The following is a 23,894-nucleotide window of genomic DNA, read 5'->3' as shown; positions in this document are numbered from 1 at the left end:
GTCACACAGTGCTTGAAGTTGAATATATAAATAAACAATATGTGTATAAACATATAAAAATCAAAAGTATCCTGAGTGGTGAAAGTGAAAAAATAGTAATGCCCCGTACACACGGTCGGACTTTGTTCGGACATTCCGACAACAAGATCCTAGGATTTTTTCCGACGGATGTTGGCTCAAACTTGTCTTGCATACACATGGTCACACAAAGTTGTCAGAAAATCCGATCATTCTGAACGCGGTGACGTAAAACACGTACGTCGGGACTATAAACGGGGCAGTGGCCATTAGCTTTCATCTCTTTATTTATTCTGAGCATGCGTGGCACTTTGTGCGTCGGATTTGTGTACACACGATCGGAATTTCCGACAACGGATTTTGTTGTCGGAAAATCCAATGGAAAATGTGTGATGGAGCCCACACACGGTCGGAATTTCTGACAACAAGGTCCTAGCACACATTTTCCGTCGGAAAATCCGACCGTGTGTACGGGGCATTACTCAAATAGAAAAGTCAGGTTCCTCAAAGGAAGTTCAATAAAGATGCATCAATCCCTTTAAAGGAAGGATCGCATATTCACAGGTCTTTGGAAATCACCAATATGAGTGAAGCAAAAGAAAAAGGTGGTGTGGAGGGATATCCAGACAGACAGTGACTCCGGAGGATATTACAGATGGATCCTTACCAGGAATAGTGGACCTCCCTGATAGCAAGGTCTCATGAGCATGCAGATACAGCCCTCTGCAGGGACAGCTGGATGGTGGCGTCCAGATTAGCTGATATGTGCAGCGCTCCAATGGGGGACGATTCCAACGTGTCAACCTGGAAGGGGGTACCCGCTGGGCCCGGAGGGCCGTACGTGCAAGAGAAGGCAAAAAACAAGGGCTCCAATAGTGGGGTTTTCCTCGGGGAGACCAAAACCCCCAAAGACCAAAGTATTGTGGCTGAAGTCTTCCTAGTCCAGGATGATGAGACTGTTTAAGTAGAATGAGCTTTGAATTTTTCCAGAGGGGACCTATTCCAGCAATTGCAAGCAAAACAAATTGCTTGTCTAATCCACCTGGCAGTAGAGGATTTCGGCGTTTTATATCTCTTCTATTCACCCAGCTCCAGTAACCCCTACACAGGTATCTCTCATAGCATATAGGCTTGATGCACGGATCATGCAACCAGGCTCCAACTTTACCAACCGGTATCCAGCTCCTATGGACCTTCCAAGGATCTCCCGCAGCTGGATCGAATTGTGTGTGCAAAAGATCCTTCTCCAAGCCCAAATCAACCAGCTGTACTCCTCTCCTCCAGGAATCTGGAAGCCCCCTTTAACAAGGGGACCCCAGATCCCGGCCCTCCTATGTGAATGGGGTATGGGGTACATTGTACCCATTCACCAAAAAAAGTGTCAAAAAGGTAACAATTACAGGAGACAGTTTTGGACAATTCCTTTATTAAAAAGAAGAAAAAAGTGTCCCGCGATGTCCATCCATCTTCAATCATGGCGCAGACGGTCCCAAAAAATATAAGAAAAACTCCCCCTCTATGGGAGGCGTCCCCATGACTGACGTCTTTTTGCTTTGACAGCTATTATATAGTCAAGGGCGGGGGATGTAAATGGGTGACCCCGCTCCCTCTGACGTCACATGACCCGTCATTATACCCGATACCCATTCACATGGGGGGGGCCGGGATCTGGGGGGCTTCCAGATTCCGATAAGCCCTCCTCCCGCAAACCTCCACAACTACCGGGCAAGGGTTGTGGGGATGCAGCCCTTGTCCCCATCCTCATGTTGACGGCATGTGGCCTGGTACAGTTCAGGCGGGGGGCGTCTGCGGCCTGTCAGGTTGCGTGCTCGGATAAGGATCTGATATGGATTTTGGGGGGCACCCCCACACCATCTTATTTTTAACTTTGGCATGGGGTTCCCCTAAAACCCATACCAGACCTGAAGGGCCTGGTATGGATTTTGAGGGGGACCCCCACGCCATTTTTTTAAAAAAAATTTGGCATGGGCTTCCCCTTAACCACTTCAATACAGGGCACTTTCCCCCCTTCCTGCCCAGGACAATTTTCAGCTTTCAGCGCTGTTGCTCTTTGAATGACAATTGCGCGGTCATGTAACACTGTACCCAAACTAAATGTTTATTATTTTCTTCCCACAAATAGAGCTTTCTTTTGGTGGTATTTGATCACCACTGGTAATAAACTTTGCTAAATAAACTAAAAAAGTTTTGATGGGCACTGACACGCTTTTCTGATGAGGCACTGACCAATATCAACCAAAAATCCAGAAAAAACACAATATAAATGTTATAAATTAAGTTGCAGTTCAGTGAGTAGAATAAGTATTTGATCCCCAAGCAAAACATGACTTAGTACTTGGTGGAGAAAGCCTTTTTGGCAAGCACAGAGGTAAGACGTTTCTTGTAGTTGGTGACCAGGTTTGCACACATCTCAGGAGGGATTTTGGTCCACTCTTCTTTACAGATCTTCTCTAAATCCTTAAGATTTCTTGGCTGTCACTTGGCAACTCAAAGTTTCAGCTCCCTCCATAAATTTTATATAGGATTAAGGTCTGGAGACCGGCTAGGCCACTCCATGACCTTAACCACTTCCTGTCCAGCCTATAGCAGATTGACGGCAGGGAAGTGGTTCTGTCATCCTGACTGGGCGTCATATGACGTCCAGCAGGATAACATGCCGTCACGCGTCTGATCATCGCGTGAACCAAGAAGTGCCGGTAAATGGCATTCCTCGGTTCGCGCTGACAGGGAGAGCCGATCGGCGGCTCTCCCTGTCGGGGGGGGGGGGGTCTGTGCTGATAATCAGCACATTGATTATCAGCACAGCCCAATCAGATGTGCCACCACAGCTGCCAAAAAGGTGCCCATCAGCTGCCAGTCAGTGCCCCCTCAGGATCGCCTGACAGTGCCCAATAAAGTGCCAATTAGTGCCCGCCACAGTGCCAGTTGGTTCTCATCACATTGCCAATCAGTGCCCTACAGTAACACCTTTCAGAACCTCATCATCAGTGCTGCCCATCAGTGCCACCTGTCAGTGCCAATCAGTACAGTGCCGCCTGTCAGTGCCCATCAGTGCAGCCTGTCAGTGCCCATCAGTGCCACCTATCAGTGCCGATCAGTGCTGCCTATCAGTGCCCATCACTGCTGCATATCAGTGCCACCTATAGGTGCCCATCAGTGCTGCATATCAGTTCCCATCAATTCTACATATCAGTGCCTCCTCATCAGTGCTGCCTCATCAGTACCCATCAGTGCCACCATATCAGTGCCCATCAGTGCTGCCTCATCAGTGCCCATCAGTGCCACCTCATCAGTGTCCGTCAGTGAAGGCGAAAACCAAATTTTATAACCGAAACAAAGAAAAACTTTTTTTTTCAAAAATTTCAGTCTTTTTTAGTTTGTTCAGCAAAAAATAAAAACCCCAGTGGTGATCAAATACCACCAAAAGAAAGCTCTATTTGTGGGAAGAAAATGATAAAAATTTATTTTGGGTACAGTGTTGCATGACCGCACAATTGTCATTCAAAATGCGACAGCGCTGGAAGCTGAAAATTGTCCTGGGCAGGAAGGGGCGAAAGTGTCTGGTATTGAAGTTGTTAATGTGCTCCTTCTTGAGCCACTCTTTTGTTGCCTAGGTGGTATGTTTTGGGTCATTGACATGATAAAAGACTCATCCAAGACCCATGTTCAGTGCTCTGGCAGAGGGAAGAAGGTTCTCATCCAGGTTTTTACAATACATGGCACCGTCCATTGGCCCTCTAAATGCGGCAAAGTTGGCCTTTACCTTTAGCAGAGAAACAGCCCCAAAGCCTCATGTTTCCACCTCTGTGCTTGACTGTAGGGATGGTGTTCTTAGGGTTATAGTCAGCATTTATCTTCCTCCAAACACAGCGAGTCGAGTTATTGCGAAAGAGCTCAATTTTGATCTCATCTGACCACAGCACTTTCTCCCAATCCTCTGAATCATTTAGATGTTCCTTGGCAAACTTCAAATGGGCCTGTACATGTGCTTTCTTGAGGAGAGGGACCTTGCGGTCGCTGCAGGATTTCAGTCTACGTTGGCGTCTTGTGTTACCAATGGTTTGTTTGGTGACTGTAGCCCAACTGCCTTGAGATCATTCACAAGCTCCTCTATTTCTAGGCTGATCCCTCAATTTTCTCATGATCATCCTTAACCTATAAGGCGAAATCTTGCATGGAGCTCCAGACCGAGGGCTATTGATGGTTATTTTGTATTTCTTCTATTTGCGAATAATCACTCCAACAATTGTCTCCTTCTCACCAAGCTTCTTGCTGATGGTCTTGTAGCCCATTCCAGCCTTGTGCAGGTCTACAATCTTGTCCCTGACGTCCTTTGACAGCTCTTTGGTCTTACCCATGATGGTGAGGTTTGAATGGAAGAAAGAGATTCTGTGGACAGGCGTCTTTTATACACATAACGAGTTGTCATTAGGAGCACCTTCTTAAATTGACAGGACTAATCTGTGTACCACATGAGCACCTACTGTAGCCAGTCTGTGGGAGCCAGAATAATTGTTGGTTGGTAGGGGATCAAATACTTATTTTACTAACTGAACTGCAACTCAATTTATAACATTTGTATTGTGTTTTCTCTGGATTTTGGGTTTATATTCTGTCTCTAATTTTTAAAATACACCTATGATAAAAATTATAGACCACTCATTTCTTTGTAAATGGGCAAGCTTACACAATCTGCAGGGGATCAAATAATTATTTTTGCCACTGTAAATGTCAAAACATGTGTCCTTCTCATTGTGCTCCAATAGCTAGTGTGCTCTCAACGTGCAGTCTTTTCATAAATGCCTCCATAAATACACAGATACTGGGAGATGGGTAGGGGGAGGAACCAAGAGATGGTGCTCAGAGGTGGGTAGGGGGCGGAGACAGGGGTGACTCAGGAGGGGGGAGTACTTGCACCTATTTTCTGAGAAAAAATCCCTGACTACACCTAACATAATACAACAAATAATATGCTGCCGTTCTCTCCCAAATAAAAAGTAATAAAAAGTTGATTGATCATAACCAGCTCCTTAATTGCTTTAAAGCAAAAGGAGTCTAGATCATTGCACATGGTGTTCATGGACTGTTTAGCTCTTTAGGAACCTTGTTAGTCTGAGTAGATATCAGAGTGATATAACAGACAACAGTTTGGGTGAAGGAAAGACTTGTCTACATGGCAGCAATTTCTTTGTTGGGACAGGGCTGAGTCAGTCTTGGGCACTCCAGTGGTGAGCTCACCCTGTCATAATTCCTGGCTCAGTTCCTGTACACCTAGAAGATTTGAGCGCAGTGGCGTATAAACGGGGGGAGGGGCGGGGGGCAGTCCGCCCAGGGTACCACACATTGGGGGGTGTCAGGCCACACCCAGGTGACACCCGCCAGAGGGGTGGCACCCAGGGCTGGTCACTGGATTGCCTCCGCCACTCACTATCACAGGAGAGTGGAGCAGGGAGCAGGAAGCAGAACGGGAGAGAAAAACAGCAGCACTGAATAGACAGTGAAGACCACCTAGCAACCAATCACCTGCTGGTTAACTTGGAAAGTTAACTCCGGCAGCTCCTGCTGACTATTCAGCACTGCTGTTTCTCCCTCCCATTCTGCCTCCTGCTCCCTGCTCTGCTCTCCTGTTTCTCCCTCTTTGCATGCATAAAATAGGAAGGGGCAGAGCTGTGGGGGGTAGGGGCTGTGTAATGCAAAGGGGTCCAGAAGTGTGGCAGGGGGGCTGTGTAATGTAAAGGGGTCCAGAGGTGTGGCGGGGGGGACTGTGTAATGCAAGGGGGTCCAGAGGTGTGGAGGGGGCTGTGTAATGTAAAGGGGTTCAGAGGTGTGGGGGAGGCTGTGTAATGTAAAGGGGTCCAGAGGTGTGGCAGGAGGGGACTGTGTAATGTAAAGGGGTCCAGAGGTGTGGGGGTCTGTGTAATGTAAAGGGGTCCAGAGGTGTGGGGGAGGCTGTGTAATGTAAAGGGGTCCAGAGGTGTGGGGGCTGTGTATGTAAAGGGGTCCAGAGGTGGGGGGGCTGAGTAATGTAAATGCATCCAGAGGTGCGGAGCTGTGTAATGTAAAGGGGTGCAGAGGTGTGGGGGATGTGTAATGTAAAGGGGTCCAGAGGTGCGGAGCTGTGTAATGTAAAGAGGTCCAGAGGTGTGGGGGCTGTATAATGTAAAGGTGTCCAGAGGTGTGGGGACTGTGTGATGTAAAGGGGTCCAAACGTGCGGGGGCTGTGTATTGTAAAGGCGTAAAGAGGTATGGGGGCTGTGTAATGTGAAGGGGTCCAGGGGTTACGGGGCTGTGTATTGTAAAGGGGTCCAGAGGTATGGGGGCTGTGTAATGTAAATGGGGTCTTCCTACATTTTATACGCAGTTATAGCTGCAGTCCTATATATTTCTATTAGGCTGCGCGTTTTTTTCTCTGCATTTTCTGCATGCTGCATCTTTGCCGCACTTTCAGAAACCATGTCTTACTGCACCAGATGACACTAACCCTAGTGACGTCATGTATTTCTGCCTGACGCGGGTCCCCCTAAGATAATACTCGGGTCGGTCAGCGCCGTTTTTGCAGAGGTTTCCATCGGGTTCAGGGCCGCAGTTCGCGGAGGCTCTACACGTCGACGTGCGGTGCGCTGCCTTCCAGTCTGGGGGGGGGGTGCCAGATTAGGATCCGCCCTATGTGCCAAATGCCTAAAGTGAGGGAAAAAAGTGAGGGAAAAAAGTATTTTATCCTCTGCTAATTTTGTACATTTGCCCACTGACAAAGAAATGATCAGTCTATAATTTTAATGGTCGGTTTTTATTTTAACAGTGAGAGACAGAACAACAACAAAAATATCCAGAAAAACGCATTTGAAAAAAGTTATAAATTGATTTGCATTTTAATGAGTGAAATAAGTATTTGATCCCGGATCAATCAGCAAGATTTCAGGCTCCCAGGTGTCTTCTATACAGGTAATGAGCTGAGGTTAGGAGCACTCTCTTAAAGGCAGTGCTCCTAATCTCAGCTTGTTACCTGTATTAAAGACACCTGTCCACAGAAGCAATCAATCAATCAGATTCCAATCTCTCCTCCATGGCCAAGACCAAAGAGCTGTCCAAGGATGTCGGGGAGAAGATTGTTGACCTACACAAGGCTGGAATGGGCTACAAGACCATCGCCAAGCAGCTTGGTGAGAGGTGACAACAGTTGGTGCAATTATTCGCAAATGGAAGAAACACAAAATAACTGTCAATCTCCCTCAGTCTGGGGCTCCATGTAAGATCTCACCTCGTGGAGTTTCACTGATCGGTGAGGAATCAGCCCAGAACTACACAGGAGAATCTTGTCAATGATCTCAAGGCAGCTGGGACCATAGTCACCAAGAAAACAATTGGTAACACACTACACCATGAAGGACTGAAATCTTGCAGCACCCACAAGGTCCTCCTGCTCAAGAAAACACATGTACAGGACTGTCTGAAGTTTGCTAATGAACATCTGAATGATTCAGAGGAGAACTGGGTGAAAGTGTTGTGTTCAGATGAGACCAAAATTTAGCTCTTTGGCATCAACTCATCTCACCGTGTTTGGAGGAGAAGGAATGCTGCCTATGACCCCAAGAACACCATCCCCACCATCAAACATTGAGGTGGAAACATTATGCTTTGGGGTGTTTTTCTGCTAAGGGGACAGGACAACTTCACCGCATCAAAGGGACGATGGACGGGCCCATGTACCATCAAAACTTGGATGAGAACCTCCTTCCCTCAGCCAGGGCATTGAAAAAGGGTCGTGAATGGGTCTTCCAGCATGACAATGACTCAAAACACATGGCCAAGGCAACAAAGGAGTGGCTCAAAAAGAAGCAAATTAAAGTCCTGGAGTGGCCTAGCCAGTCTCCAGACCTTAATCCCATAGAAAATATGTGGAGGGAGCTGAAGGTTCAAGTCACCAAACGTCAGCCTCAAAACCTTAATGACTTGGAGAGGATCTGCAAAGAGGAGTGAGACAAAATCGCTCCTGAGATGTGTGCAAACCTGGTGGCCAACTACAAGAAACATCTGACCTCTGTGATTGCCGACAAGGGTTTTGCCACCAAGTACTAATTCATGTTTTCCGAAGGGGTCAAATACTTATTTCACTCATTAAAATGCAAATCAATTTATAACTTTTTGAAATGCGTTTTTCTGGATATTATGCTTTCTCTCACTGGTAAAATAAACCCACCATTAAAATTATAGACTGATCATTTCTTTGCAGTGGGCAAACGTATAAAATCAGCGGGGGGATCAAATACTTTTTCCCCTCACTGTATGGTATTCCCCTGTATGGGAGTTCTCACCCATCTTTGTGCATTCCAGTTCCTGTGACTTTTTAGAATTATTATCAAGAAAGTAAAGCAAAGATTTGGTTGAGCCTCTAGTGCACAGACTCAGAAACTTAAAGCAGAGATCTCTCTTAGGCTTCAGTCATGTGTGCAATCAGGGGGGCAGTAAAACCAAGTGGTTTAGCTGCAGTTTTTTGCCCCCCCCCCAACTGTCACTGAACAAGGGCATGCGGCCGCTCAATGTACACATGTTGTGGAAAAATGAAACAGCATGTCATATTCTGCAGGGGATTGTGTGTTTTTTTTCTCTGATATACAGGTCTGAGCTCACCCTTCTCATGTTTCGATTTTCCAAAGGGGTCATGACCACACCCACTATAGTGACCAATGACAATTCTGGGTTAGCAACACAAGCAAAATAATCTTTAGGTATTTAGCACAGCCACAAATATTCTGGTTTCAATCAAAAATATTTTATTGCAAGTCATGTATGAGCTCTTTTTTGGCGCATTAAAACAGTTGAAGCCCAGTTAAGCCTCCACTATTTATTACTGTAATACAATGAAGCTCATAGGTGTGTGCAGCCTATTGCATTAGGTTGTGCACCCCAAAGCTCAAACACACATATTGTACGTGTACAGTCATGGCCGAAATTTCCAGAGAATCAAGTATTTCTCACAGAAAAGTATTGCAGTAACACGTTTTGCTATACACATGTTTATTCCCTTTGTGTGTATTGGAACAAAACAAAAAAAGGAGGAAAAAAAGCAAATTGGACATAATGTCACACAAAACTCCAAAAATGGGCTGGTCACAATTCTTGGCACCCTTACAAAATTGTGGATAAATAAGACTGTTTCAAGCATGTGATGCTCCTTTAAACTCACCTGGGGCAAGTAACAGGTGTGGGCAATATAAAAATCACACCTGAAAGCAGATGAAAAGGAGAGAAGTTCACTAATGCTGGCCATACACTATACAGAAAATCGGCCGAAAAATCGTTCGTATGGACACTTCGTTCGTTTTTCGGCAAGTTAGTGGGTACAAATCGATAATCGTTTGTGACGTTTTTGTTGGAAAAAAACGAACGGCATGTTTGGAAAATTTCTGCCGAACGTACGATAAATTGCAAGGTTAATGTGTTTCCCGTCCGAACTGCCTGCACTAGGTATATGTAAAAAAACAAACACAAAATTATTTATTCATGTCCACTGAACAGATTATCGGACATTATATGATGGCACGATCGTTTGCGGTCACGGTCGAACGTTCGTTTTTCGAAAATGGGTTCGGCCGATTTTCTGTATAGTGTATGGCCAGCATTAGTCTTTGCATTGTGTGTCTGTGTGTGCCACACTAAGCATGGACAACAGAAAGAGGAGAAGAGAACTGTCTGAGGACTTGAGAACCAAAATTGTGGAAAAATCTCAACAATCTCAATACAAGTCCATCTCCAGAGATCTAGATTTGTCTTTGTCCACAGTGCGCAACATTATCAAGAAGTTTGCAACCCATGGCACTGTAGCCAATCTCTCAGGGCGTGGACGGAAGAGAAAAATTGATGAAAGGTTGCAACGCAGGATAGTCCGGATGGTGGATAAGCAGCCCCAAACAAGTTCCAAAGAAATTCAAGCTGTCCTGCAGGCTCAGGGAGCGTCAGTGTCACAGCAAACTATCCGTCGACATTTAAATGAAATGAAACGCTATGGCAGGAGACCCAGGAGGACCCCACTGCTGACACAGAGACATAAAAAAGCAAGACTAAAGTTTGCCAAAATGTACTTGAGTAAGCCAAAATCCTTCTGGGAAAACATCTTGTGGACAGATGAGACCAAGATAGAGCTTTTTGGTAAAGCACATTATTCTACTGTTTACCGAGAACAGAATGAGGCCTACAAAGAAAAGAACACCGTACCTACAGTGAAATATGGTGGAGGTTCAATGATGTTTTGGGGTTGTTTTGCTGCCTCTGGCACTGAGTGCCTTGAATGTGTGCAAGGCATCATGAAATCTGAGGATTACCAAAGGATTTTGGCAGAGGTGGGGGACTCGAGTCACCTGTTTGAGGACTTGCGACTTGCTTGACAAAATTAAATAAATAACTCGACTTGACTTTGACTTGTCACTAATGACTTGCGACTTGACTTTGACTTGGGCTATTTGACTTGCAATGACTTGGCACCACCAGTTCTGTGTCTTGACCTAGGCAAAAGCCGCCCCCCCCCCCCCCCCCCCACACACACACACACACACAAAAGAAAGCTCCTCCTGAGTCCCGACTTCCGGGTAGATCAGTATTTTTACTTAATTTGTGACTTAACCAAAATAAATGACTTGACTTGACTTGCTTGACTTCTAGCAGGGACTCGACTTGACTTGCTTGCTTTTCGCCACAGTAACTTGGGACTTGCTTATGACTTGAAGGTTAAGACTTGAGACTTGCTTGTGACTTGCACATGTGTGACTTACTCCCATCACTGGATTTTGGGTCGCACTGTAGAGCCCAGTGTCAGAAAGTTGGGTTTGCGTCTGAGATCTTGGGTCTTCCAGCAGGACAATGACCCCAAACATCTGCAAAAAACACCCAGAAATGGATGGCAACAAAGCACTGGAGACTTCTAAAATGGCCAGCAATGAGTCCAGATCTAAATCCCATTGAACACCTGTGGAGAGATCTTAAAATTGCTGTTGGGAAAAGGTGCCCTTCCAATAAGAGAGACCTAGAGCAGTTTGCAAAAGAAGAGTGGTCCAAAATTCCGGGTGAGAGGTGTAAGAAGCTTATTGATGGTTATAGGAAGCGACTGATTTCAGTTATTTTTTCCAAAGGGTGTGCAACCAAATATTAAGTTAAGGGTGCCAAGAATTTTGACCAGCCCATTTTTGGAGTTTGGTGTGACATTATGTCCAATTTGCTTTTTTCCCTCCTTTTTTTTGTTTTGTTCCAATACACACAAAGGGAATAAACGTGTATAGCAAAACATGTGTTACTGCAATACTTTTCACACACACACACACGCACGCACGCACGCACGCACGCACGCACGCACGCACGCACGCACGCACGCACGCACGCACACACACACACACACACACACACACACACACGTCAAAAGTATTGGGACGCCTGCCTTTACACGCACATGAACTTTAATGGTATCCCAGTCTTCGTCCGTAGGGTTCAATATTGAGTTGGCTCCGCCCTTTGTAGCTATAACAGCTCGTTGAGAAGACTGTCCACAAGGTTTAGGAGTGTGTCTATGGGAATGTTTGACCATTCTTCCAAAAGCGCATTTGTGAGGTCAGGCACTGATGTTGGATGAGAAGGCCTGGCTCAGTCTCCACTCAAATTCATCCCAAAGGTGTTCTATCGGGTTGAGGTCAGGACTCTGTGCAGGCCAGTCAAGTTCCTCCACCCCAAACTTGCTCATTCATGTCTTTATGGATCTTGCTTTGTGCACTGGTCCAAATCATTTGGTGGAGGGGGGGACTATGGGGTGGGGTTGGTTTTTCAGGGGTTGGGCCCTTTAGTTCCAGTGAAGGGAGCTCTTAAGGCGTCAGCACACCAATACATTTTGGAGAATTTCATGCTCCCAACTTTGTGGGAACAGTTTGGGGATGGCCCCTTCCTGTTCCAACATGACTGCACACCAGTGCACAAAGCAAGGTCCATAAAGACATGGACTTATCAGGGGTGGTGGGAACTTAACTTGAAGTGCAATAATTCGCATTATAATAGTAAGTAAAACATAAAAAATTAAGTGTAACAATCTAAATAATAAAACCTCCAAAGTGCTATAATAATGTGAACCTCCCAACTAAAAAGTTGTTGCACTTGAAGTTAATTTATATTGCAATTATCTGTAGAGGGGTTTCCACCATCCCGGCTAAGTTGTATTTGTTATGTCTTGTTTTTAGTTTGATGTGTATTATACAGTATGTGAAGTTGCGTATCACAAAGACCGGTATTGTGGTAATATTAAAGTTTATTGAGATTTCTGTACATTGGAGGGTTTCACAATTATTGTTAAGTTATCGATTAGTAAGTTAGCGCTGCACTTTTTTGGCAAGCCTTTCACTGACACTTTTTTTTTTTTCTTTTACCTCCAGTAGTTTATTGTAAATAGTAGTGTGGTGTTTACCTATTATACTAACGATCAGAATGTGGCATTAATAAACATCAACTGATTTCAGTTGTGCCTCACCAGGTCCCCCCCCCCCCCCCCCATAGACAATGTGCCTGGCTGCCGAGTTCATCTCCCCATCCCTGCACTCAGTTCACTGATTGGCAGCACTAACAGGCGGCACTGATTGGCAGCACTAATGGGCACTAATAGCTGACCCTGATTGACACTGACAGGAGGCACTGATTGGCAGCACTGAAGGGCACTGATAGGCAGCACTGATGTCCAGTGACAGGCAGCAGAGTGTTAGCACTGATTGGCAGCACTGATGGGTAGCATCGATGGGCACTGATAGGCATTGTTAGGCAGCAATGATTGCCAGTGATGGGCACTGATTGGCAGCCCCGATAGGCCGCATTGATGGGCCCTGATAGGTAGCACTGATTGGCAGCACTGATAGGCACTAATAGGCTGCACTGATGGGCAGCACTGATTGGCAGCATTGATGGGCACAAATTGGTAGCACTGACGGGCACTAATAGGTGGCACTGATTGGTAGCACTGATAGGCGGCACTGATTGGTAGCACTGATAGGCGGCACTGATAGGCAGCACTTATGGGCACTGACTGGCAGCATTGATTGGCAGCATTGATTGGCACTGATAGGCAGCACTGATTGGCACTGATAGGGGAGAGGGGGAGTTTCACATTCAGCAGATCATGAGGCTTGCAAGAATGTGTGTGAAACTGTCAGATAATGTAACTGCTTACTGGGAAAAAGATCAGCTGTCGCAACTTAGCCGCGATGTTGGGGTTGGGCGGGACCGAGCAGCTATCAAACACCAGCCAATGACTGGGCTGCTTAAGAAAGGGGGTGGAGTCACATAAATGTAGCGGCCGTTTAGAGCATATCTCATTGGCTGGTGTTTGATAGCTGTCCCACCCACCCCTGACATCACTGCTGAGTTCTGACAGCTGGTCTTTCTCTCTGCATTACCTGACAGCTTCACACACTGAGCGTCTCTGGGAAGCTTCAGGATCTGCTGCCTGTTTCACGGGCAGTGTGGGCTACAGACTGCTTGGATGCAACATTTCAGGGCGATCTCGGGAGACAGCACGGGTGATTAGGGGGTGCCCTGGCACACTCGTTACACCCGGTGCACACGCCTATGGTCAAGCTGCATAATAAACACGCAAACTTTTTTTTTTTTTTTTTACAACACTAAGGGGTTGATTTATAAAATATTAGCACTGTGTATACCTCAGCATTGGCACAGGCATCACCAGCAATCCCCATAATGTGTCTTATGTGTTTATTTCCTTTGATTGTTAGCTCCATCTAGTGGCCATAATGCAGTATTTTCTTGAAAAACCGCAACCAAGAAAATGCCACAATATGGCCACTAGATGGATCGACGCTGTGTAAAAGTTGAGGCATTCGCACAGCAATTTTTTTTTTTAAATAGACCTCTAATGCCCTGTACACATGATCGGACTTTGACGGAAAATGTGCGATCGGAGCTTGTTGTCGGAAATTCCGACCGTGTGTGGGCTCCATCTGACTTTTTCCATCGGAATTTCCGACACACAGTTTGAGAGCAGGATCTAAAATTTTCCGACAACAAAGTCCGATGTCGGAAATTCTGTTTATGTGTGGCCAATTCTGACGCACAAAGTGCCACGCATGCTCAGAATCAAGCAGAAGAGCCGCACTGGGTATTGAACTTCATTTTTCTCGGCTCGTCGTACGTCTTGTACGTCACCGCGTTCTTGGCGTTCGGAACTTACGACCACCTTTGTGTGACCGTGTGTATGCAAGACAAGTTTGAGCCAACATCTGTCGGAAAAAATCCGATGGATTTTGTTGTCGGAATGTCCGAGCGTGTGTACGGGGCATTAGTGCTGCAGCAAGGGTAAAAATAAATGAATAAATATCATATAAATATAAATTTTAATAAATATAAATTACGTAATAAACATAAACAATATACAGTGTGTGTGTAAAGCTTCACTTTGCAAAGAATGCCCAATCACATGCAAGGAAAATTTAAAAAGACAGCATTTTTGCTTGTACATGATTGGATGATTGGAAATCAGTAGCTCTGGAGCAACTGCTCTTGCAGAGCGCACAGTCTATTTGCCTTTAGTAAATCCATCCCATAGTGTTCCCAGCATGCCGGGAATGTAACTGTTTTTGAAACTGTTAAATTGATGGGCTTAGTTCCGCTTTAGATTGATGGGCTTAGTTCCGCTTTGACTGAGTGGAAGATAGAAGCTGATTGGTTGCCATGCACAGCTGCTCCAGATTCTGTCTGCTGCAGTTTTGATAAATCCTCCCCATTGTATGTACATTAATAAGCTCCTTGCTTGAAGAACCTCATAAATATTGAACTGATAACCTGATGTTACAGATCCATTTCTTTACATAGCGTCCGCTCTCACTTTTCAGGCTGTTGTCATTCAGGAAAACATGTTCAGAATTTTTGGGGGTCGTCTGCAGTCTCTCAATCTGAAAACTGGAAAATAAACAACGTGTCATTGTGGGAAAGGTTTTGTTGATTTCATGCAGCACACAACATTTACTGCGGCAGGGCGGCACGGCTGTGCGAAACAACGAACCTGTACGTTGTTCTCTCATCCAGGTTCTGGGGTGCGCGCCCTGCCGGCGACACGCTCCCGCTGTGATTGGACACAGCCGGAGCCAATCAGCAGGTTCAGCGGATGCGATGTCCGCCAGGACGCGCCGTTAGTGGACAGGAGAGGCAGAACGGCGGCCTGCCTATGTAAACAAGGCAGACCACCTTTCTGTTTAGAGAGGAAGACAGAGATCTTGTGTTCCTGCTAATCAGGAACACGGATCTCTCTCTTCCTCCAGTTAAGCCATCCCCCACATAGTTAGAAAGCACTCCCTAAAAGCACACTTAAAGCAGAGTTCCGCTTAAAAAATAAATAAATAAAAGTCAGCAGCTACAAATACTGCAGCTGCTGACTTAATAATCGGACACTTACCTGTCCCAGGGTCCAGCGATGCGGGGGAACGAAGCCCCTCTTGTCTCCCTCTCCTCTCTGCGGCGCCGGCATTGTAACTGTGGGCGTCCGGCTGTGGCTTCACTGCCGGGCACGCACTGCGCATGCGCGAACCGCGCCGCACCGCGTGCCGTGACTGGCCGGGCAATCATCTGGGACCTGTGACGTGTCCCAGATGATTGCGGAGAGGGAGGGGGGAGAGGTGATCTTCCTTGCGGTGCCACGGTGGGAGCTGAGGCCCTCTAAAAAGAGGGTATTCGCCCCCCCCAAAAAAAATGACATGCCAAATGTGGCATGTCAGGGGGTCACCTCCCTTAAAGCGGAAGTTCCATTTTTGGGTGGAACTCCGCTTTAACCCTTTAATCGCCCCCAATGTTAACCCCTTCCCATTTATACAGTGCATTTTTTTTAGCACTGATCACTGTATTAGTGTCACTGGTCCCCAAAAAGTGTCACTTAGACCAGGTTCACACTGCTGCGGGATTGAAATCGTGCGGGTTCAGCTGAACTCGCACAATTTCATTCCTGCATGTCAGTCTACCGAATTCAAAGACATTGCTAACTACTTTAGGGAATCGCTGCTATTACTAGTAAAAATAAAAATTAAAAAAATGCCATAAAAATATCCCATAGTTTGTAGACGCAATAACCTTTGTGCAAACAAATCAATAAATAGTTACATAGTTAGTCAGGTTGAAAAAAAGACACAAGTCCATTAACCAAAAAATAATTTAAAAAAGATACAATCCCATATACACAACCCTATACCCACAGTTGATCCAGAGGAAGGCTAACCCCCCCCCCCCCAGCAAAGCATGATACAATTTGTTCCAGCAGGGGACAAAATTCCTTCCTGATCAATAAACGCTTATTGGGATTTTTTTGTTACCAAAAATATGTAGCAGAATACATATTGGCCTAAATTTATGAAGAAATTAGATTTTTTTACATTTTTTTTTTTTTAGTGGATATGTTTTATAGCAGAAAGTAAAAATTTTTTTCTTTTTTTTAAATTGTCGGTATTTTTTTGTTTATTAAGTGTTAAGTGTTTATTTAGCAAATATAAAAACCGCAGAGGTGATCAAATACCACCAAAAGAAAGCTTTATTTGTGTGGAAAAAAAAAAGGACATCAATTTTATTTGGGTACAACGTCACACATTTTTCATTTAAAGTAACGCAGTGCCATATCACAAAAAATGGCCTGGTCAGGATGGGGGTGAAACTTTCTGGGGTCACTAAACCAACATCATAAAAAACGATCAATAAATGGTGTATTCCATGCTGGTTATACTCACACAGTCCTTTTCTGTATTCTGCAATAAAACCTGGTCCATCCTGCTGCTCTCTATCTCCCCCTTCTGTTCATGTCCCCAATGCAGCTGGTGGCAGCTTTGCACATGCTCAGTTTTCAGTGAGTTTCTATGCTGAGCATTTCCTCCCTATCACATCTGAGCAGCCCATGTGACTATAGAGTCACACATGTGGGCGTATACACAGTGGTAAAGGACAGTCCACTCCCTCCCTCCTCCATGCCCACTAACCAGCTAATCACAATGGGGGGGTGGGATATTACATGTAGATTGATGGAGGCTTCACCTCCCTCTTATTCTAAGACACAGGCTAGGGGGGCGTGGCACAGTCTGTGGCTGGCAAAAATTCACCCACACCATGTCATTTCCACACTACTCGGCATTCCAAAGGCTGTTTTTGCGCCTCCTTCTTATGTTTCCCTGGAGACAGGCTGGGACAGAGCTGGGTCATGTGACAGCTGGATATCCATTAGGAAAAAGATACTTAGGTTTTTTTTTATTAACTGCTTCAGATCCGCGCTATAGCCGAATGACGGCTACAGCACGGATCTGCTTTGCCGGCTTGCCACACCCCCCTGAAGGGCGCGCGCTGTAATCACCCGAGTCAATGAGACTCAGGTGATCACAGATCCGAGTAAGGGGCTGATCCTGGCCCCTTACCGCATGAACAGCTGTCAGCGAATGACAGCTGATCACACGATGTAAACAGAGAATCGTTTTTTTTTTCTTCTCATGCTGACAGCGTGAGGAGAAAAAAAGCTGATCACCGGCTTCTGTTTGAAGTGACATCGGTCCCGAAGAGGAACAGCCTGTTATGTGCCCACCAGCACCACCTGCTAGTGCCACAAATCAGTGCCCACAGTGCAACAAATCAGTGCCCACAGTACAAAATTGCCAGCAATCAGTGCCCACAAGTGTCATTTATCAATGCCCACCAGTGGTGCCTCATCAGTGCCACCTATCAGTGCCCATCACTGCCACCCATCAGTGCCCATCAGTGCCACCCATCAGTGTCACCTATCATTGCCACCTATTAGTGCCCTTCAGTGCCACCTCTCAGTGCCCACCAATGCCACCTATCAGTGCCACCTATTAGTGCCCTTCAGTGCCCACCAGTGCCATCTCATCAGTGCCCACCAGTGCCGCCTATTAGTGCCCATCAGTGCTGCCTTATCCGTGCCCACCAATGCAGCCTATTGGTGCCCATCAGTGCAGCCTCATCAGCGCCCATCAATGAAGGAGAAAAACTACAGTATCAAAAAATGGTATGGTGGGGGAAGGAATTGGGGGTGGGGCAATGGATGGCACGAGTGACCACCTCTACTTGTCAAAAGGAATGCTATGGCCCGTACTTGATCCTTAACCCGTTAGGGTACTGTTGCTGTAACCGTAGATAATTAGCATAAAAAGGAGGGGAAGGGAAAGAGGAGTAAGCCCAATAGGTGAGCTTATGCAAGGGGTTAACCTAGGCAACAGAGTAGTCATAGGATTTACTGTTTAAAAAGTCAACTTTATTTTGGGTAATACCCAACAATAAAAAATCACATGGTATTGTGAAGTGCAGTGATCATTACAACAACAACAATTGACCGCGGACAAACATTAGACAAACAAGACAGACAATATAAAAGAAGTGGAGCTAGCCCAATCCGGGCGTATTGCTTTGTGCCTCAGGGACCTTAGAGGGCTGCCAATTAGCCAAATGGTAGCAATCTCAGTGGAAGAACCATTTAAAATTAGTCTCAGTTGGTCATAGTATAGACGGTCAGCTGTGGTCCAAAGCAATAAGGGGGGGGGGGGAGGGAGAAGGTAAAGGCGCGTGTGCTGGTAGAGAAGCAGGAGATCCTACACTAAGTGTGCTGCTTGGAGAGTATTAAGCAGTAATCAGGGCTACTATTACTGTTAAAGATGAACCCAGGAAATAATGCTACGTAGCAGGGAAAGAATGGGCAGTCCAGTAGGTCAATCCAAATAGGTAAGATGGGAATTCACAAATCAGTCATCAATTAGGTGTTCAATTAGAAAAGATATTAGTGATCAATCATACTGGTCTTCAGCTTTCCCTATGGTTCCCTGGTAAATGCGAATAGCTTAGTCCTTTAGGCGGTAGCACCGCTGCGCAAGTATACTGGTGAAAAGTTGCCGGCAAGCTATAAGCATATAGGCTGGTAAATATTCCTATGTATCAATACGTTACCGCCTCCGCCAGGAGCTGCACCATGTAGTCCGCTGCGATCCTTTAAACCTGTGAGGCGTTCAGTCCCTTGTCATTTCAGTCATGGCTGCAATGAGCCGTGAAAGAGGACGGCCTGTGCTGGATAGCTTGGCTGTAGCAGTCATTTGAAGCTTGAATCCTGGTGCTGTATGCGGTATTAGGAATCCCAATCACCCACGCTGATCATCCGCTCCCGGCGTGTGTGTCAGCGCCTAACACTCTCCACCATGCCCGTGATGTCCGCGGACTGGGCAGCGTTGTGACGTCAACGCGTTTCGCCGTGGCTAGTGGCGTAGCTTCATCTCGGACGTTCATTGGTCAGGCTTCCACACACCCTTCTTATCATGTGTTCGCTGGTGGTAGCCGCCAATTAGATGGTTTTTAGAAAGTAGAAGGGACATAGTCCAAACAGTTATGGCCAGTTTGCCCGTTCAGCCAATCATAGGGCATAATCGTTTGTTGTCACATTGATTCATAGAAAGCCAATAGCATTAGTGAGTGAGTTGTTCAATTACGGTACCTGTAAGGAATTTGGTCTTTTTTAATTTTTTTAACAAAAAATTTGTGGGGAAGAAAATGATGATAAAAATTTAATTTGTGTACAGTGTTGTATGACCGTGCAATTGTCATTCAAAGTGCGTCAGCGCTGAAAGCTGAAAATTGGTCTGGGCAGGAGGGGGGTTTAGGTGCCCAGTAAGCAAGTGGTTAAAATAATTACAGTGCCATCATCCATATACAGAAATAGAAAGGGAATTAAATGAAACTAAAATTAAACAGTGTGTGTTTAGGAATCAAAACCAAGGACTAAGTCAGGAGTGGGCAGCTGTGACCCTCCGGCTGTTAGTTCTACAAGAGCTGGAGACCCCCAATTGCCCATTGCTGGACTGAGGAAACAAAAAGGAAAAAAAATGCAAAAGAGTTTCATAACTTATTTTCCAAAACGTTATATGATACAGAATATCATATCAGAATATCATACATAACATGGTTTGTGGACACTTGAGCATTACATCTAAATGAGTTTTCTGGATATCATTTCAATGCTATGGCCATTAATATAGAGCTGGCCCTCCATTGTGGCTACCCACACCCTCCATTCTTCTGTGTAGATTCTTCTACAAGATTTTGGAGGGTGTCTGTGGGAATCTGTGCCCTTTTAACCAAGAGAACATTTCTGAGGTTGTGTGCTGATGTCGGATGAGGAGACCTGGCTCACAATCAGTGTTCCAACTCATCCCAAAGGCTTTCAGCAGGGTTGAGGTCAGGGCTCTGTGCAGGCCACTTAGGATCCTCCACACCAGACTGGTCAAACCACATCTTTATAGAGAATGCTGTGAGCACATGGACTCATTCATGCTGGAACAGGAAAGGCCATTCCCCAAGCTTTAAGCAATTGTCAAATATGTCTTTGTGTGCATAGCACCTTCACTGGAAACACCTGATATTGGCACAGCAACCAATGTAGGCCAGGCCACCAGTGTCTTAGCAACCATTGATGCTCTGGCCAGGCCGCCAGTGTCTTAGCAACCAATGTTGCTGTGCAGTGGTGTACCCCGCTGTGGATAAACTGTTTTTATAGATGCAAAGATGACATAAAGATAGCTTTTTACAGGATCTGAGGAGTGCAGCCATCCAGATTTGCGTTGATTCAGCGGCGAGCTGGGCCGGCACCCTATAGAAGCAGGATTGTTGAATTCTGCAGTGCGGGCCGACCGGGAACAGCGATTCCTTTGTGCACTTCTCCAAGCTGTAAGCACTCAATTCTCAAAAATTTCTTTGTATGCATAGCACTAACAGTACCCTTCACTGGAAACACCTGATACTGCAAAGCAATTACCGGTAATTATGTTCTAACCAGACCGCCAGTGTCCTAACAACCAATGATGCTGTGTGGCTGTGCATCACTGGCTACTAGGACACTGGCAACCAGGCTACACAACCTCATTGATTGCAAAGACACAAGCAGCTGAGCCCTACAGCGCCATTCATTGCAGCACCATAACAATCAATGACATAGCGCAATCCAGCCGCCAGCATCCTAGCAACCAGCTTACTAACGCCACCCTGTGTATACAGGGCAATGTTACTGAGCTGCAGTGAAGATGGACTTGTCTCTTGTAGCTTATAACTGTCTCTTGTAGCTTATAACATGTTATTGTCTTTTTGTTTGATTTGCCGCTTCCATAAGAGTTCCTCCCATGAAGGTCCTTGTTCAGACACTTCCTGTTATAAGGTATCAAGATTCTGTCCCTGTCTCACATTAGCTCTCCTGAAGTGTCTCTTACCAACTTCTGGGGACACCTCCCCAGAGATTGCCTGGAGTCCTATAAATATTCAGGTTGCAGTTTCTGTTCTTCCTCCCATTATGGTTCTAGAATGCTCTAGAAGACAGGGGGAAGTAACAGAGCAGAAGCCTGTGAAACACTGAGCAGCCCTAAGTAATCCACCCCTGCTCCTCTGATTTCAGTGGACCTAAACTAAATGTGTCTACCAGCCTACTCTAAACTAAGAGGATGCTACACAGTTATGCTGTTATACAGGCTTTTTCTGATGATGACATCATCCATATGTCCACCTTAAACCACGATGGGCAGCCGATGTTAGAGTAAGTGTATGTAAACAGGAGGAGGCTACAGGAGATCAGCAGTACTGAGATGTAACAAAGAATAAACAAAATGGAGACAGCATTTTCCTAAAACTGGAAGGTGAATTATATGTTGGGTTCTTTGGGAACACCATTGGTGAGATATTGCCACCAGAACTGCCGCAACCAGTACAAAGCCAAATGATGGCGCCCCCTTTCCCCTACAATAGTGTACATAATGTAGAATAAAGAATAATTGGCCAATTTTGCTGTAGGAGATACATCATTATTATGACCTGATGGGACAGAAACAAAGCACTACAGAAAAATCCAACCACTTGATTCTTCAAGATATAGGAAGGTGGTTAAAATTACGAATACCGCCCAATGGAGGATCAGCTTTGGTGGAAGGGTTTCTAGATTTTCAGACTTGAACTTACATGTCTTCAGAATACGATGATCCATTGGTCCAGACCCAGCTGGTATCGTCCTCATTCCTACTGAGTCCAATCCAGTGATTGCTGCTGCCTTTGAAGCGCATCAAGAAACTCTAAAAGACAGAAAAATGACTTGAGGAAACCACTAAATGTTTGTATTAAAATGCTTAAAATTGGTCACTATACTTGCAGTGAGTCAGACTGTAGAAAGATTACAAACATTGTGAGTTCTGTGCTTTTTACCCGTTTAGTCAGTGTTGTAGATTGGTAGGGTGTGGGCAGAGGGAAAGAATTGCTGCCTCTGAACACACAGCCAGCGCTGAGGACTTCTAACTGTCCAGATCCATGTGCCAAAGGCACCCTCCAATGGGATTATTCCACAACTATTTTTACTAGCATCCCTGATGAAGGGGGAGTCTCTAGTCCCCCGAAACGCGTTGGCCCTCTTTTCTATTGCTGAAACTTCAAATAAAATACAAATTAATTACCTATTTGATCACCGGGCGCTCCTTTTATCCTCATTTCTTTTACTGGTTAGAGACTGTTTGTAATAATCTAGATATAAAAAGATGAATTGCCCAATAAAAATTAAAAGCCCACATTTGGGCATTAGCCAGACTTTTCCCTAGCTCACTGAACCAGTGGAGTTTTACAACTGGTACTGCTGCTCACTAGTACTAGCAGTGGTGGGTCATGTTGGAGGTGTAGCGTTCTATGTATAGAGTGTAATAGAATTGTATTATGATCATGTTCAGTGGAGGGTCATGTTGGGAGTGTAGTGTTCTATGTATAGAGTGTAATAGAATTGTATTATGATCATGTTCAGTGGAGGGTCATGTTGGGTGGTGTAGTGTTCTATGTATAGAGTGTAATAGAATTGTATTATGATCATGTTCAGTGGTGGGTCATGTTGGGGGGTGTAGTGTTCTATGTATAGAGTGTAATAGAATTGTATTATGATCATGTTCAGTGGAGGGTCATGTTGGGAGTGTAGTGTTCTATGTATAGAGTGTAATAGAATTGTATTATGATCATGTTCAGTGGAGGGTCATGTTGGGTGGTGTAGTGTTCTATGTATAGAGTGTAATAGAATTGTATTATGATCATGTTCAGTGGTGGGTCATGTTGGGGGGTGTAGTGTTCTATGTATAGAGTGTAATAGAATTGTATTATGATCATGTTCAGTGGAGGGTCATGTTGGGTGGTGTAGTGTTCTATGTATAGAGTGTAATAGAATTGTATTATGATTATGTTCAGTGGAGGGTCATGTTGGGTGGTGTAGTGTTCTATGTATAGAGTGTAATAGAATTGTATTATGATCATGTTCAGTGGTGGGTCATGTTGGGGGGTGTAGTGTTCTATGTATAGAGTGTAATAGAATTGTATTATGATCATGTTCAGTGGAGGGTCATGTTGGGGGGTGTAGTGTTCTATGTATAGAGTGTAATAGAATTGTATTATGATCATGTCCAGTGGTGGGTCATGTTGGGGATGTAGTGTTCTATGTATAGAGTGTAATAGAATTGTATTATGATCATGTCCAGTGGTGGTCATGTTGGGAGGTGTAGTGTTCTATGTATAGAGTGTAATAGAATTGTATTATGATCATGTCCAGTGGTCATATGTCCATTTCTGACATTTCAGCTATAATATAACTCACCAATTCCTGTTGATTATCAATAACTGCCAGTGATGAATTGAAGGATTCACAGAACGTCTGGCTGTAGCTCCATGTATCTCGCCCGCTTGAAAAATAATAACATTTATCTCTGTATAAGATCCAGTCATTCATGCATTGGATAACAGTTGTATGTTTTTCCTTATGTGTTCCTGTTTTTTTATGGAAACATATGAACAGGAGG

The 23,894-nt window shown here is 45.1% G+C and overlaps 1 protein-coding gene across 2 annotated transcripts in view; it reads right to left on the bottom strand.

Moving 5' to 3' along the window:
• LOC141105614 (C-type lectin domain family 2 member A-like) overlaps nt 1–23,894 on the bottom strand; it is a 132,750-nt gene that overhangs the window by 4,330 nt on the left and 104,526 nt on the right. For both annotated transcript variants that reach the window (XM_073595566.1, XM_073595565.1), the window contains exons 5-7: nt 23,693–23,862; nt 22,036–22,145; nt 14,900–14,973 (exon numbers count right to left, since the gene is read on the bottom strand). In XM_073595566.1, the coding sequence (XP_073451667.1) occupies nt 14,900–14,973; nt 22,036–22,145; nt 23,693–23,862 (354 nt within the window). The remainder of the gene's footprint in view (nt 1–14,899; nt 14,974–22,035; nt 22,146–23,692; nt 23,863–23,894) is intronic.

This window comes from Aquarana catesbeiana, linkage group LG08 (genome assembly GCF_042186555.1).
Source record: "Aquarana catesbeiana isolate 2022-GZ linkage group LG08, ASM4218655v1, whole genome shotgun sequence".
In the NCBI taxonomy this organism is placed as follows: Eukaryota; Metazoa; Chordata; class Amphibia; order Anura; family Ranidae; genus Aquarana; species Aquarana catesbeiana.
This window is presented reverse-complemented; position numbering and strand designations above follow the sequence as displayed.